This window comes from Platalea leucorodia, assembly GCF_965183815.1.
Source record: "Platalea leucorodia genome assembly, chromosome: 2".
Classification (NCBI taxonomy): domain Eukaryota; kingdom Metazoa; phylum Chordata; class Aves; order Pelecaniformes; family Threskiornithidae; genus Platalea; species Platalea leucorodia.
Window position 1 is genome coordinate 125,796,115 of NC_138824.1, and position 17,416 is coordinate 125,813,530.

General features: G+C 51.6%; 1 protein-coding gene across 3 annotated transcripts in view; it reads right to left on the reverse strand.

Moving 5' to 3' along the window:
- Positions 1-17,416, reverse strand: part of LSAMP (limbic system associated membrane protein) — a gene marked incomplete at both ends in the record, with an annotated part of 319,707 nt that overhangs the window by 5,173 nt on the left and 297,118 nt on the right. For 2 of the 3 annotated variants that reach the window (XM_082337975.1, XM_082337974.1), the window contains one exon: positions 2,245-2,342. The exons of the other annotated variant lie outside the window; for it this stretch is intronic. In XM_082337975.1, the coding sequence (XP_082194101.1) occupies positions 2,245-2,342 (98 nt within the window). Of the gene's footprint in view, positions 1-2,244; positions 2,343-17,416 lie in introns of those variants that run through there. 3 annotated transcript variants of the gene reach the window in all.

A 17,416-nucleotide genomic window follows, 5' to 3' on the forward strand; every position in this document is an offset into this window, starting at 1 on the left:
TGCATCCCTCCCCCCAAAAAACCATGATAAACCCTGTGTTTTATCATCTTGGCAGCTGTGGATGCTAGGGCTTGTGACTGGCCAGGAAACACAGGAGTCTTCTCCCCACTGCCCCTGCCTGCACACATGCACCGCGGCCACTGGACTGTACAACTGTTGGCTTCCCCTCTCCCACTGCTCGCTCCGGCTCCTGCAGCAGACCTGTTGCTGGCATGGCAATTTCCAGCCACCACCCAGCATTTTCTTAACCCTGTTTCTCACAGCCTGTTCTCTCCCTCTCCTCCTCACTCAGGAGCCACTGGAGAATCTCCTGTTGGCATCTCTGCATGTGATTCTGCCATGGGAAGGGTGATGGCAAGCGATAGCCCTCTCCAGCAAGACCAGCACCCTTCAGATGAGGAAAGAGAAGAGCAAGGGGAATTGTGCTGCCTACTTCTTTGCTGCACCACTTTAAGCTCCTTCTTTATAAGCCCAGGATTTTGGACCTGACATTTGTTTTTCTTCTTACATTCACAGGTCCTGGACATTTTCTGACCCAATTTGTTTCAAATGTGGAATTTGCAAAGTGAGCTTTGTAGTAGCAGTGGTGTACAATACACACACACGCACGCACACACACGCACACACACTCACACCCTTACATAGCATACGTTTCCTTTTATAACAGGGAGGACAGTAAGAACAACAACAAAAAAGGGTATTGGCTCTATTTTTGCATGACTACCAAAATGGTTAGGAATGACCAGATTGTGGTTTTCATGTTGAGGCATCGTTCCTACGCGCACGCTAGACCTACAGGAATGGCTGCTTGGTGATGTCCAAGGTCTCATCACTCACATCCCACTGGCCCAGCCTCCCCTCCCCAGGAGGAACGGGCGGCAGCACCCCGCACTCCGTAGTGCTGCAGGCCAGTCCTGCTTTCTTCTGCTTATTTGGCCAAATGCACACATGTGCACACCCCCATGCGCGTGTGCAAGCACTCATGTGTAGCAGGGGCTCCTAGGCTGGTACTTGAAGGCTGAGAGCCAGACAGGTTGTAGGTGGGAGAGAAAAAAAGGCTAAACAAGGGTGCAGACTGACTCTTGCAAGCAAGGTGGCCAGGAGTCAAAAAGCCAGTGAGGACGCTGGAGAGGGAACACTATGGGAACCTGTGTTGCAGCTGCCCCTCTCTCCTCACCCCTCTTCTCTGCCTGAGCGATCTCTCAGCATCTTCTTGTCTCACACTTACAAGGCAGGACATTATCTACAGCAGGATGAGCATATGTACACATGGACCGTTCCTTTTGCATGCTTAGAGAGAGCAAGAGAAAGAGAGAAAGAGAGAGAAGACGGAGCGAGAGCCCAACATACACGCATGCACGCACGCACACAGGCATACACGGGAGAAAGACACCTGGTCGAATTAAGGGGGGAGACGAAGAGGATTAAAAAAAAAAAAAGAAAAGAAAAGTATGTTTTCAGTAGAGTTGACACAGCTTTAGTTCAGGCCAGTGAGAGCAATGTTGCATGGAAGAGGGGATGGGAAAGAAGGTGTTTAGCAAGGGCTGGGTGCACAGGAGCGCAGGGCGAAGTGAAGAGAGGAAGGGGTTCTTCACAGGACACCAGTGTGCAGAGAGCTTCAGGTGACTTGCTCTGGTTTGTGGCTTTTTTTTTTTTTTTCTTTTTCTTTTTTTTTTTGCTTTCAAAAGTATGAACTGGCTGAGCATCGGCTCACGAAAATGACCCAGGGCATCCAAAAAGTTAAGTGGCTATTGACACCGAAGCAAAGACCTCTTTCCACAAAAGAAAGAAAGAGGAGGAAGGAAGGTGAGGGAGCATGGAAAAGAGGAAGGAGGAGAGAAAAGAAAAGGGATCTTCTGTTCGATTGGCTTTGCGGGTTTTGTTGGATTGTTTACATTGCAGCATCCTCCGGCGACACAATCCTTGCTGGTGCCCCATTCTCTCCCTTGCTTTGTGTTGCCTCCTAGATGGTCAGTGACTTGACAGCCGGCTTGTCAGTTTTCGGATTAAATGTTGCTGAGTCTTCTTTGCTGTAAGTTTTCCTCTCCCCCCTCTTCACTCCTGAACACACAAAAGTTGTGAAATAAACAGTCCTCTCTCTCTCTCCCCCCCCTTTTCTCTCTCCCTTCTCTTCGCTCTGTCTCCTGTATAACGCGTTTTGTTTTGTGTGTTGTTGTTGTTGTCGTCGTGTTGTTTTTTTTTTTTAATTATTATTATTATTATTTTTTTAAATTCTGATTTGTATTAACATTTGCTGAGTAGGCAGAGCAGGGACGCTGCCAGCAGCCACAGTGGGATGGCCAAACTCATGGAGCCGTTGTCTACTCTCCCTGTGCCGGGTCCTGCAGGGTGCGAGAAGGGAGAGAAAAGAGGACAAGATTACACGCGGCTGGGCGAGACGGGGGTAACACAGGAACACGGCGCCTTGCTCCCGGGCTGCTCCTGCGGCAGGGGGCCGGGGCGGCAGGGCACAGCCGCCTTCCCGCTTAGGTAAGACTGTCCAGCCCAACTGCAGGCTCCTGCCCACCAGCTCCTCAGCATCCTCCCCTCCCACCCAACGCTCTGACAGCATGCAGCTCTTCCTAAGCAACACCCAGGCTGGAGAAACAGGGCCTGGCGCAAGCGGGACGGCTTGATCCCAGCTGCCAACCCCATCCCACCCCTCCAGCTGGGAGCCGCTGGCTGCCTGGTGCAGGGACATGGCTCACACCTTCGCAGGGCGCAGCCCCCGGCCACCGGCCCCGCACCTCCCCGCTCCGCCACCTTCCCGGCGGTGGCCCTGGGATGCCAGGGCTCGTTGTAATTCTGCGCGGTGGCCAGTGCCTGTCTGCAGCCAGACACCGGCTCCGCGGGGGCTGATTCATCACAGCGGTCCGATCAATAAAACATGGGCCCAACCAGCGGACGCCTCCCCTCCCAGGGGCTGCGCCGCAATTATTTATTCCTTAATCGGGGTGGAGGAAGGCTTCGCTGTTGTGATTACAGCCCTGTGGCACAACTCCTATGGGGTGAGGGTGCAGGATGTGCCAGGGAGGTTGATTTTTCGTAAGGGTGGGAAATGAACTTGCAGGGGTGTGTGCGCGCATGCACGGGGGTCTGTCAGAGGGGGCAGGGAGGAGCGCTCTGCCGCAGCAACAAATAATGCAGCCTCGCTCCAGGAATATTAAGTGCTAACACTCCTGCCATCTTCTCATTCATCCTCTCATTTATGGGTTTCCTTTTCTGGATGGCTTTAAAGGCAGTGATGCTGTTTTAAATTCACCCTGCAATACCAAGCCTTGGCAGCTTTTTCTTTATAATGGGGCAGGGAGGGGTACGTGGCTGTGGTTTCACAAATGCATGCTCATCATGCATATGCACGCATACGTGTATGCATATATACAATTTTATGTATATGCACATATACACATGCATGTACATGTACACATATATGTATAAATACATGTATTTGTACACATATATGTATATGCATATGTACGTGTACACATACATACACATATATGTTTATGCGGTGTTTTACACAGAAGGGGTGCAGGAAGATGCTGAAGTGTGGAGATGGAAATGAGCCTATATGTTGGGACTGACCCTGGTGTGGAAGAAGACATGCTTACTACCAAGAAGAGCAATGTCTAATGGCAGGTGGGGAGCCAAGAAAAAAAAAAAAAGCCCCCTGTTCAGGGGAGCCCCACGGGACAGAAGTGCAATTGCTCCCTCTCACAACCTGCAGAGTTTACCAGGCGAAGAGCCCCTCTCTGCGGGGTGGAGCACGGTTGCTATTAAGCTCTAGCTGGTGACTAAAAGGCAGCAAGAACCCAGAACCCCTGAAATTCTGTAGCACTTTCATTTATGTGATTTCTTGCTAATGTAGCCCGTCACTTACTAGATCAGCTCTTTCTGCCCCAATTCGCTTCTTTCATTATTAAGTATGTGCTGAATTGTGTGGAAAATTTATATTCCATCTATGGCTTCTTTTTTCAGTTATTCCCTGCTCATCTTTTGTGGCTTGTCACACAAATCTTACAACACTATTTTTTCATTCTTTGTTTGGGTGACGGGAACTTATTTTCCCCTCTGAGCTCAGGAACAAGTTCAAGTTCAGCTACTACGCTTACCTGACCTATGTGTCAGAGAAAGCATCTTCCATGGTCAAATGATTGGGAGGGAGGATGTTTGGGACTATTTGTGTCCTATGATGGCAGTGAAAAAGTCCCAAAATATGACTTCTCTGGTCCAGCAAATAATCAAGAACACACCAGGTAGGATGCGTTGCCCACAAAAAGTTTTCAGCCATCACATTTTTACTATTTGGCTAAAATACTATTTGTCCAACACATACATGGACATATATGTAACACATACATGTGGCAACCAGTCCCCTTCTTGCCACTTTTCTTGGGTACACGTGCAGTCAAAGCAAAGGCATATGTACCTACGGAGGCATGCAGTGCACACCTAGCACAGCAGAGTGATAAGCATGCTTGGCCTTGCCTGGGTATTGCTGCCTTCATATGTGTAAGTAAGTGCATGGCTCTGGGGTTTGTGTGCTTGGTGGGAGGTAGGGGTAGGGTAGGATAGGGTAGGATATGGTATGGTATGGTATGGTATAGCACGGTAAAAGGATGAGCTTCTGCAATACCTAGGTATAAGGGAGGACACACAAAGCATGACATGATGAAGGACGTGGCAAAGGGTCACACCAGCTTCTGCCCTGCTTGAGTTTGTGTGCGTAAGCTTGAGGATACCTGACAAGCCAAGACTCCTATCTCCATGGCTGAAAAATGGCGTGAGTTATATGTCCTTGTGTTTCCCTGCTAAGCTCCCTGCCTGTGCCAGTGAGGTGGTGGGGCTGGCTGCAGAAGCCCCTCCAGGTGAAGGCCTGATCATGCAGACCACCATATGCTCACACCAGCAGTTGTTTGCACCAACGGGCCGTATGCAGCCGTGAGGGTGCCGGGCAGCGGGTTAAGCTGACTGGGAGGCCTGGGACCCGGTGTGGTTCAGAGCTGCTGCAGCCCCTGCACGTAACCCTGGGGGCTGCGTGTAAGCTCTGCGTCTTACAGCACAGCTAGCTAAGACACCTGCCACGTATGCTACATTGACTGTCACACGTATTGTAAAAATGTGGGAAGGTTATAGTTCAATCACAAAATAAAATGTTGCAAACTGAGAATTTAGGCTTGGGGGGGGACTGACTGCTCAAACTAAAAAAAAAAGAGTGAAAATGTTAGAAGAAAATAAACTATTCATCTTTGAATGAGATTTTGTGCAGGAAGTAGGATCTGTTTTCAAGTTACTTTATCATTTTCCGTCGTCTTTCCTAGCCACACCTCGGTGTTGCCATAGAATCATAGAATAGTTTGGGTTGGAAGGGACCTTTGTAGGTCACCTAGTCCAACCCCAAAGGCCATGCTGTGGCCTGGCCGGCTGTGACAGCCCACGTTTGCCTGATGCCCTCTCTGCGCGCATGCCCCTGCGCTGGGCACCGGTGAGGCCGCACCTCGAATGCTGCGCTCAGCGCTGGGCCCCGCACCCCAAGGCGGCCATGGAGGGGCTGGAGCGTGGCCAGAGCAGGGCAGCGGGGCTGGGGCAGGGGCTGGAGCACAAGGCTGGGGAGGAGCGGCTGGGGGTGTTTAGTTTGGAGGAGGCTGAGGGGAGACCCCATCGCTCTCTACAACCGCCTGACAGGAGGTTGTAGCGAGGTGGGGGTCGGTCTCTTCTCCCTAGTAACAAGCGATGGGATGAGAGGGAACGGCCTCAAGCTGCGCCAGGGGAGGCTTAGGTTGGATATTAGGAAAAATTTCTTCACGGAGAGAGTGGTCAGGCACTGGAACCGGCTGCCCAGGGCAGCGCTGCAATCACCGTCCCTGGGAGTGTTCAAACACACACACACGCAAACCCCCGCGTCCCCGCCGCCGCCGCCCCGCCAGCGCCCCAGGGCCGCGGGCCCAGGCCCCGCCACCGCCCGCCGCCGCAGCAGCAGCGGGGGAGGCCGCGGTCTCCGCCGCCCCCTGGCGGCCGCCGCCCCCCGGTGCCGCCGCCCCAGCGAGCACCGCCGGGAGCCCCAGGGCCGGCGAACCCCCGTCCCGCCGCGCTGCGCCGCCCGGCCCGGCTGGGCCCGGGTACCGGCCCCAGCCGCCCCCGGGCCTCGGCTCCGAGCTCGGCCGCCGCCGCGCTGCGCGAAGCCCGCTCCCCCTGGTGCTACAAGGCGAGAAGCGGCCCTTGGGCACGGGGGGGCTGCGGCAAACGAGTGGCGTTTTCCCCGCCGTCTCCCGCTTCGGGAGCCTTGGGCCCCTGCGCTGGGAGTTTGCTCCACAAGCTGGTGTGCGGGGCGAGCCGTTGCCCCGCAGCTTGGCAGCGCTGCGAAGTTCGTGACCGCGCACGAGCGCTGAAGGGGGTTTTCTTCCACCGCCGCCGGGGAAGGAAATTGAATTTCTGATGATGATGAGTTCATAGGAATATCTGGCAGCATTTCACAAATAAACCCTTAAGGGACCCCAGGCCCCAAACGGCTGACCGAGTCAGATCACATTAATCAAATCAAGAAGGAACAGACTGAAAATTGGCACGGGCAAAACAATTGCACTTCTCTTCCTTCCTCGAAATAGCGAGACATTTAGATGCCCAGCGCAGATGCAGGTGGACCCCTGCCACCGTGCTGCAACAGCCTCACGGGACACTGCACCCCATGTTTCCGCGGGTTTGTCCGTGGCACGCATTCAGCCTGGGTGAGCTGCATTGCTGCCATGGCATGAAGCAGCCTTGACCGAGATTTAGAGAGCCGTAGCTCTCTCAGGGCTGAAGGAGACCACGTGCAGCCCCCATCCCACCCCTCTCCCCAAGGCAGGGTAACCCTAGCTGTGTCCTTAAATTTAACCATGGGAAAAACAGAGCTGTGCCACGGTGACCTCCCTGCTCCTGCCCACCTGCGTGTTACGGCTCCGTACACCAGCCTCGTGCAGAGAGGCTCCAGGGGTCTTTTCCTGACGCTTCTGGGAGAACAGCACCATACTTTCGGGTGGGGATGTGGAAGGGGCAGCAAGGCCCTTCAGCAATTTCACCCAGCGCCTCGCCCTCCTGCAGGCAAACCCTTCCACGCAGCATGAAGAGGAAGACTTGCCGCACGCTCTCGTGCGCAGCGTGCTGCTTAGGCGGTGCTGCGAGGGCTCTACCAGCCTCATATGCAGAGCCAGCGGCACCCGCTACTGCTAAGGTGGCCTGTCCTTTCCCATTATAAGGCCCCGTTTGCATAGCACTTTACAAGCATCAACAGGGCGGGTGAAATGATCCCATGCTGGGTGTTTGCCTCAGGCTGATTTTATTTTTTTTAAGTGGAAGAGCAGCAGCCAAAATACTTCTGCTGTGTCTGAGAGCAAGGCTTGAGGAGGAAAAAAATGTTTATTTTAATTGTAAAAAAAAAGAAAGCCAGTGACTGTCCCTCAGAACATTTTTCTGCTCTGATGCTTTGGCTCAGAGCCTTGCAACAGCGCAGAGCTTTGGTCTTTCAGAAAAAGGCAAATAGCTACACAAAACTGTCTGTGGAGGTCCCCACAGACTTCATGCATCTTGAATGACTTTCCTGGGACCACCTCAGTGGGTCAGTGCTTTGGCCCCTCACAGGTTTCAGTCCCCGTACAACTGGCACAGCACAGCTGGGCTTGCTACACTTTCTCCTCCCAGGAGGTCTGCAAGCTAGGCTATCCCAGGTTTGGGTTTTTTTTGTGTGTCATGGCTCATGAACTGCTCCTACTCCTGTGAAGGGTGTAGGAAAAGACATTGCAAGGAGGGTGGTGGGACTTGGGTGAGATGGTGGAGGGAGGGGGGGGGAAAGCAGGGTGCTGCTTACGGTCGCAGCAAACCACAGCAAGATTGCAAAGCCAAGAGCTGCTCTCTTCCTCAAAAACAGCCTGCCTCCAAGAGGAGCATGCCACCTGAAAAGCCCAGCTCTACTAGGTTAGCCCAAAGGTCTTGACTAACCTTCAGTCCTGTCCCCTGCAGGTGCCGGGTGGGGGCTGGCTGGGAGCACATGGCTGGCATGGCATCATATTGGCCTTCCTCAGCTGCTTCAGAGTCATCCCGAGCACTCAATATTCCTTGACAGATTCATTTTTTTTCTTCTGTGAACTTGTCCAGTCACTTCTGGACTGCCTGAAGACTTCCACATCCACAACCTCCCTCAGTTTCTAGGGAGCACCGTGGCAGTCAGCTGCCAGCGGTGATATTACGGCCACATATTAAATTTGGGTGTTACGCTCTCGTGTGACTTCAGGACATCATTGGCATGAACAGAAAGCCTGGCGCACTGCCCGTCACTAATTGCTACCTGAACTGGCTAGATTAAAAACTGTCTCCGTCACGCCTTGCTCTGCAGTCTCCTCTGCTGACTGCAGGAGAGGCAGGCTAAGGAAACTGCTCAGTGTGGGAAGAATTAGCTGGGGTGTGTTCAGATCTCGCTAGGAAAGAGGGAGATGGGCTTTTTGTCAAGGAAACTGTTAAGAAAGAAGCTACCCAGTGTCAAAAGACTGGTGGCCACCGAATGCATGGGTGCTGAATCGCAGAGGTGCAAGTCTCCCCACCAAACCTGGGGCACAGCTGTTACTGAGCCCTCAGTGGATGCTACCCAGGCGCCTGCAGGGAGCACAGTTTAGTTGTGAGAGGGCTTGGTATGATGCTCCTTGAGGCCTAAGCAACTGAGACTCCAGTGGTACATCGTCCTTGGCACAGGCTCAGCCTCCAGAGACGAGGCTAGCTACAGAAATCACGGAGAGGGGAGCAGACTTCTGAGGTCTGACCTTTGTGGGATGAATAAAAGGGCCCGTTTTCTTCCTGCCTTCAAGCCTTAAATTTATAGTGCTACAAGGCACTGCAACACACACCCTCGGCAGCAGCGGCCAAGGTCAGAAGGCTGCTCGGTAGCCCTGTACGTGCCCTGCTTCATGGCTGGCGTTGGCCCCTCAAAGCCTACAGTGCCCCATTTGGGGTTGAGGGCTGCAGGAGGAGGTGATAAATATGGGAGGAAGATTGTATGAGGTCAGAGGCATAGGAAAAGGCTGCTGTGATGAGGGATATAAGAAGGGGGTAATATGGACTGAGGCACTACGATGAGCTTTACGCTTGTACCAACGCAGGGCTACAGCAGAGGAAAAGATACCAGGGAAGGTCTTCAATTGAATGGCAATATGGGCATGCTCGGCTCAGGACACTGAAGAGGGCAAGAGGAGGAGGTGTCAGTTAGGGTGAGGATGGGGAAAAGCAGGAGCTGATGTGAGCATGCAGGTTGGATAGGTAATGAGAACACGTCCTGGGAGAAAGGGAGATGAAGAGAGGAAATTAAACCCAGATCAGGCAGAGGGAAGCAGGGATGGTGGGAGAGAGGCAGGTATGGGGAATGATGGCATTTATGGGAAGAGGGAGTTCGTACCAAGAATGCAAAGGGAAGAATAAGGAGTCAGTACCAGCCCGGGTCAGACCTACAGGAGAAAAAGCGGGGATTCCTACAGAGCTGTTCAGGTGCGGACGCAGTGCCAGGTGAAGCTCCAGTGCCAACAAACAGGCATGAGAGAGGGCAGGAGCGGTACGTGACGGGGTGCTGGGAGCTCTGTGGCCCGCGGGCGGAGGGTGCTCGCCCTCCGGCTGCCCTGCGCACGGTGGGCCGGCACCCACCCCCGGGGGCTCCGCTGTGCCTCCCGGCCGCGGGCTGCCATCCCCTCCCGCCTTGCTCGGCCACAAAGCCGCCGCCGCCGAATCGCCTCTTCCCCGCGAGGTGGCAGCCGAAAGCCAAGAAAAAACCGAAATTCCCGTCGCTCAACCCCAGGCAAGGCTCCGGGCTGGGAATAGCGCTGGCTGGCGGTGACACTCAGGGGTCGTGGCTCCGCACACCTGCGGGAAAACCCTGGGGTCCTGCAGAGCAAAGCCCCCGAGGGACCATGCTGAAGGAAAGGGTGCCAGCTCTGCAGGCTCGGAGCCACTTTTGCCCGAGGCAGCCCGGTGTGGCCACGTTTTTGTGGCGCAGAATTGGATCCCCATCGGTCTGCATCACTCCACAGCCACTATGCAGCAGTAACCTCGGTAAAACTGCTTTGGGGGGCAGATCTGATCTGCTGGTTGGGTCATCCCTGTCAAAAGCAAGACCTCTACCCACTACAGCAGCAAGAAGCAGAGGTTGCAGGGAGTGGTGGCAAAGTTTCTAGCCCGTTCTACTTCCTCCACACAGATTATTCCCCCTTCTCTCCCCTCACTCCCTCCAGCTCCCTTTTGCAACACCGACAGCACCCCTGAAGGGACCCGTAAGAGCGGGGGACAGAGGCTGTGCCATGCCGTGTAACCCTCGCTGAACAGGCAAACTGGGTCAGACTTGTAAGGAAATCCAGAATTCCTCTCGGTTGCACAGAGGCATGCCTCCAAATGCTGTGCGCACCACCATCACCGCCAGCAGAAATTGCCTTTCAAGATTCCCAACACAGACCTTTAAAAAGGGTCATTTGAGATGCAAGTAGAAAGTAGACGTATTTCTGGTCTGTACCCAGAGGGAAAAAATCACCCACCCGTCTACATGTTTCACACCCACATCTGCCAGTCTAAAATATTCTGCTGGGTCCTGGGTCCCATCATCTTAGTAAACCAAAATGGAGATAGGAAAAGAGACAGCAGGTGCCAGTTTTTTCTCTTATTTACATTAACAAGACTCCAGGGTTTGACGTATCTGCAGTGCTGATGAAGGAGAGGCTACAGACAAGTTTCAAAGGGCATCAGAGAGCTACAGGCTCCTTATTTGCTTTGAGGGATCTGCCCTTGGGATCCTGTCAAAGAATGCGAGGTATAACCTGGTATAAGAGGACAATAAGCCCCTATGAGTTTCTAAATGGAAGTGAGGCATGGGACAGGCTAGGAGGACTTGTCTGTGATGGGAAGGAAGGAGTGATGGCAAACCAAGTAGAGCTGGCCTGCTCTTTCTCCAAGTGCTGTCTACCCTGAGCAGCTCTGGGCTCCATGCTGTTGACAGGCTGACGCTACTTACAGCAAAGGCTGGAGTCCTGCTCTTTGAGCAAAGAAGAGGACCAAAAATGAGGGAGGAATGGGAAAAAACTCTAAAGGAGAAGGCGGAGGGGAAAGGGGATGTGCACCATACAGGTCTTTCTCTGTCATCTCACTCCCTGGGACCTGGAGGGGTCTTAGGTTTTACGCTTGCCAGCTCCTCTGCAGGAAGCAATTTTTCTAGTCTGTTGACTTTCTTGCCAGGGCTTCAGAAGATGAAATCTTTATTATCATGAAGGCTTAAAAGGGAGGAATACTGTTAATTCCATTTTCAAGGTCATACTTTGAAAGTTATTAATTTCTTTCTTCCAGGGCTTTGCACTCTACTCTGAGGCTTTAGGGATTAGCAGCTTCTACTTACTAGGGTTCATTTGGGGCTCTTTTCTTACTACTTTCCTGTGTCCCCCCCTCCCCTCTGAGAAGAAGACACGATTTTTCACTCCCTGTTCTTAATGTTGAAACTATTTTGTTCATTACCTGCTTGTACCCCATTCTCACCACCAGTTCTGCTCCTGTAATTAAAACTTGACTGTGACTGCAGTGGCAATAGGCTTTTCCAGAGGTGGAAGTACCACTGTGTAAACTAGGGAGGATGCCCTCCAGCAGCTCTCCAACAAGATTAAGGAAATGTCTCTGGTGTCTATCAATCTTCGCACACGGTTTAATGTATGTCAGAATTTGCTCATGCTTTTTTAGCACTGAACAGTTCTTCCCCGTGTTTTGGAGCTCATTCATGGTGTCCTAAGTACTCATCTATCATACCTCATGTCTCAGTGAAGATTCATTCGGCAATGCAGCGCACCCATCCTTCCCTGAGGTCTAAAGAATATTCCTGAAGTTTTATTTCTTAGTATCTTTCTGAGAAGGTCATGGTGTTAAAGAACTGGCTGCTTACACCATTTATCCTGGAGCTGGTTTACAGTACTCCTAATCTAGAACTGAACTGTTTTCCTGACCAGTGAGGCTGGCGGTGGCCAGAAGACCATCTACGTTGCAAAGTTACACAGATGGTTCATCACCAGGTCTGTCCTGTAGATATCAAAAAGTTCCAAGGTTTTCTCACAGCTGAAAAATAGTTCTCCCAACCTTTCCATTCCCCTAGCAGCTGGAGAATTTAAAAAAAAAAAAAAAAACAACAAAAACCAAACCAACCACTTGGCAAACTACTGATACAAAATCAGTTACTTAAAATGGCTTTGTCTTCAAACCATTCACTGAAGACTTTCATCCTGCAAGCAAAATATCCAAAAAATACATAGCACAGACTTTTTCAGGGTCCATCACAGGGAAGATCCGAGCTTTTTCTGCTTTTCTTTTTCCTAGGATACAGCAAACCCTCCCCTGCTCACCTCTCACGCACATGTGTATGGCACAGCAGACCAAAGGTGATGCCAGCATATGGTCTGGTGTCTCAATAGGGAACAAACACCATAGCCCCCCTCACCCAGAGCACAGACAGCCCTAGGTAGCAGGTTTGCTAATCGGAGGCTCTGGAACCTCTTGAAAAATTAATATTTTCATCAGCTTTTCATCAGTCTGTTTACCCACTTCATCCCTGCTATGGTTTTCCACAAGCTTTGCTGGATATTTGGCACAAGAAAGATTTGAGTGGCTGTGAGCAGAAATGAAGAGGGAGGGACACACCGAGGGGTGACTGGAAAGGAGACTGGAGCAGAAGGGGAACTAAATCGGGGTGGAGCATGACCAGCGTGCTTGAGGTTGCTCTGGTACTGAAATCCAGTCGTACCACTGCTTCTGCCCTTCCTATCCTTCTCCTCTAGAACCTGCAGCACGGTGCACCCCCGACCTGTCCTTGAGGTCTTCTTAGGGCCACCACTCCTCTCTGGGGACTCCCTTGCAGTGAGCTTAGCGGCAACCAAACAACCCTTGTCCCCATCCCTCCTTGCCCGTGAATGGAACAAACTAGGAGAAGGTTTTAGCTAGCCTTCATCAAGGGCTGCTTGCGAACCACAAGAAGTAGGGGACCCGTATCATGGGAACGCTATAAACAAGCCTATGTACCTCTCTCAGCATTTCAATGAATTAGAGATTTCACAGGAGTCAAGCTGGTCCCACAGACTGGTGTATGTCTCTAAAGCGTGTGGTCTAAGTAAGTATTACTTTGTGTCACCTGTAGTTCTCATCCATGTATGTAGTTCTCATCCACGTATGTAGGTCTCATCTCCTGTATGTGTGTGCAATTCCAGAGTGAGACTCCTGGTCACCTTAACGCCCTAACAGTGCAAGCATGGCTTTAATGCCTGGCCCAGGCATGGGGAAAGCTGGAGCAGAAAGCCATAATGGCTTCCCACAGCCCATTCCCAGACCAGTTATTAAAAAGGGAAAGTTACTACAACTTATACACGCAGCTGAACTGGCCTTCAGCTGGGTGAGTTGGGGCAATGGAAAGATGCCTGCAGCCACTTCGGTTCATCCTTTAGATGTTCTAGGGTGCCTGAAAATTGCTCAATGACTGTGGGATGTGCCTCTGAGCACGGGGTGTGCGCGTACGGTGCATAAGGTGACCTGGGTCAGGGGTGTGTACTCGTCCATCAGTGAACATGCATATCTGTAACACCTACCGTAGAGGCTGCCTGGCCAGACCTCACTGAAGCTATGCTGATTATAGCACATCCTTCTCCATGGCCTGACCCCTTGCTCCTGTCCATGCACTCATTCCCCAGACTGCAGAGGGACATGCAGGCAATGGTGGGGAAGGGCCAAGCGCATTTCTCTTTGCTCGCCTTGCTGCTAGGCCTTTCCCTTTTGCAGGGGAGCTCTGCTGACAGACCTGCTCGTCCACAGGAGGGAAGGCCTGCCAGGAGCACTCTGCTTTTTCTGCAAGCCTGATTTCTTTGGAATGGTTGGCTTTTTCCTTGTGCACCCCCTCCCTCCCAAATCCCACACCTCCCTTCTCCCGGTTGTTTTTGTTTTTAGAGAGAGCGCTTAGACAGCTGTATTAATCATGCAAGCCCAGCCATGTGTAATGTGCTTTATCAACAGCAGAGCAGACACTGAATGGCAACCAGTTCACAAGCGGGCCCGGTGCAGTGCCTGAGCCGGGAAGATAAACCTGCCGCTTCCCAAACCGACTTACCGTCATGGGTTAGTGAATGGAGAGACTGTTCACTTGGGGCAATAACCAGAGGGGAGGCCAATTTGTTAGGCAAATTCTTGAGTGGTTTACACTGGAAATGGAAAGGGGAGGAGGAGGATGAAGGTGGGAATTACTCTTTGGTCATTTTCTCTCAAGGGTGGGAGGAATTTTTGTGTGTGGGTAAGGATTAAATCAAGACAACGGTGGCTGTTCTTCATCCTCCTCCTTGCTGCCCTCCACACTTCGGTCCCAGTCAGCCCGGCTGGCAGCTCAGCATGGGAAGTAAGGAGAGAGAGAGGGAGAGAGCAAGGATTTAGGTACACCTGCTGTGCAGTGGGTATAAGTTGCCTTCATCGTCTCTAAGGATGAAGGTTCAGTTGATGGCTTCAGAAACTCATCTAACACACAGATGGTATCAGGCTATGAGTATCCTCCGGGCTGAGGATATCTGTCTCAAGAGGGTTATAGCCTGCCCGAGCTCTGCTCTGCAGGGTAATCTGTCCATGCTACACTGCTGACACTATCAGTGTCCCTACCGGACAACTGATTTTCCACGGCAGTTGCTCTTCCATGGGTTTGTTTCTAATCTCTGCAGTGCAGTTGTGTGTTTTCTTCCCCACTGGTTTCACCCAACCTCCACTCTCCCACCTGACTGCTGTGCCCCAACCTCTGTTTTGCAGGGCTGTTCTGCATGCATGCAAAGCCACATCTGTGACTAAGCAGACCTTGAAATTCCTCTCCTATCCCAGTACAAGGGCCCAGCTCAGAGGAATCTCTTTCTGGGACTTCCAGTCTCAGTTCCTGCTCTCTGCTGCTGCTCTTCCTCACTCGCTGGATTCTCCACAGCATTGCTATTGGAGAGGGTTATGCAAATATATGCAAGCCAGTGCTCATTTTGGAATAAATCAATCTAAATTAAAATTAATGAACAAAAAGTACAGAAACAGATCAAGCAATAAAGCCATTTCTCTCTCTTTCCCCCTGTGTGTCTCTTTTTTCTTTAAGAAAGCTGGTTTCTTTTCTTTATGCTTTTTTGGGGGAAGAAGCAGACTGGTTTTTATTTTATTTTTTTTTTAAGCAATCTCAGCAAACAGAAACTGTTGCTATCCAGAAAAACCCACCAAGCAATGCTAGTAGCTGTAGTAGAAATAATTCTTGGCATTTCTCTTTTCCCTAAGAGGCTGTTTCCAGGTACATCCCTACTACCCCTTTTGGAAGACACCATCATCACCTCTGAATTTGATTTTATTCACTTTTAACCACATGGTCAAAATAAGATACAATGCCACCCCTTGCCTGGTACCTATGAAATAGCAAGAAACAATTAATATGATGTTGGCCTTCTGCCTTCACCCTGTCTTGTCCTTCCTGTTCCCTTGGCCTGAAACCCCCGCAGGCTTGGCACCCAATGTGGTCCAAGCCTTCAGTGCCTGCAGACCTGGCAGGGATGGACATCAACCTTGAGCAGCAAGAGAAGCTTGGCCTGCCTAAGCATCCACCCTGCAGAGCCACCCCCTTCTGCACTCACCAACTGGAGAATGAGCTCTTTGGAAAATCTGGCTGGATACCACCAGTGGGAAGCAAGGAGAGCCGTAAGTTGTGCTTGCCGGCCAGGGTCATGGGTGCTATCAGGTGCTGATGCCCGAAGCTCAGCCAGCTTTCAGGGAAGAGAGAAGCCTGCTCCAAGTAGTCAGGCATACATCACTGCAGAGTGACGAGTACAGCTGAACTATGGCCCCTGAATGCCTGAGAATTTATGGAAATTCATGGCTTGCTTTGGAGACATGCACATGGCTCCAAACATGCCCTCCTGTGCTTGGTCCCTATGGCCATTATTTTTCTCTGCTGATAGTTTCTATGTCAGGATCACGATACGACAAGATTGTCTCTTTTGGCCTGTTTATGCTATGGTTTCCCCAGCTCTGCCAACTAGTTTGTTTCAAAGGCTGCGAAGGCTTGGGCTTTCACTGACCCTTTCTTGGAGCCATCTGAGAAAGCACCCACTGGCCTCAGTGGACTCCAGAGACGCGTGGGTTCTTTAGCTGGCCACACCATACTGGGAGGGCTGGTTTCTGTGGACTACTCCCACACCACTGCCTGGTCAGCAAACCCCCATAACGTGTTAACCCTTTACAGTCTGTACTCTCTGAGGTATTCCCCCATGCTTCTCTCCTTAGCTTCGAAATATTCAGATGTTCATCCTTTTGCCAAAGCAGATCCTGCTGATACGAGAGCTGCCTGCTCAGCAGGACTGAGAGGGCCATGCACCAGAGAAAGCAAAAGGGGAGCAGGGATGGATGGAGGTGACCGCTGCAACAGATGAGCTCTCTTCTCCGCAGCTAGGACCTCCATAGGGAGGGAAGAGGACTGAGAGGGTATTAGAAAGATGCTCTCTGTTTCCCACTCTGGTCATCAGACCCAAATGAACATCTCTTTCCTCCCTTCCCCCAGCTCCCACCCACCTGATGAAGGCATTAGTGACAGTACAGGCTACACGGGCTACAGCTAAATGGAGACTAGCTACGATCTACAGTCATACAGGGTCATTCTCCCATCAGTGTGCATTTTGGCAGAAAGAGAGGACTGCTCATTCTCCTTTTCCTTCCCCCTCCTCCAATTACTAACACACTATTGCTATAAATCTTTTGCCACCCTGTTGATGGTCATGACTGGACTTTGATCAGGCCCCAAGGACTGGCACGCTTGATGCCCCGTGGGCAGTTCTGGATGTGCTGCTCTCTGGGAAACACGGCATCTCCCTTGCAGAGCTCCCAGGGCATTCAAGCTAACCATGCTGAGGAAGCCCCTGGTTAATCTGTGGTAAGCCCTCATCACAAATCTCCTGAGAAGACTGAGACTGGGTTTTGAAGCCCATTGGTCTGGCTAAGCCATTCTGATGTGGACACTAGGTGCTAATCACGGGGGAGGGAGTCTATGTTCAAAGGGCTGAGGGCAAGAGACAATGGAGGACAGAGGTGGAGCTAGCACCCTGGTTGTGACAGACCCCTTTGAGGTTCAACAATGATCTCCCTTGCCCTGTCATTGGCAGGTGTGGTGTGGAATGAGCAAATTCTCCTTTTCCAAAAGAAAATTCTTTTGAAAAGCCACCTGATGATGCAGTAAGGCCTCCTTTGTGACAGCCAGGTCTTGTGTCATCCCATTATAATGTGATGTTACAATGCAGACAGGTAGATGGAAAGATGTGGCATCATCCCAGAAGACATTTCATGGCATTTTGAGTGCCCAGTTGCAAAATCAGGAGGGCTGGAAAATTGACCAGGGACAATT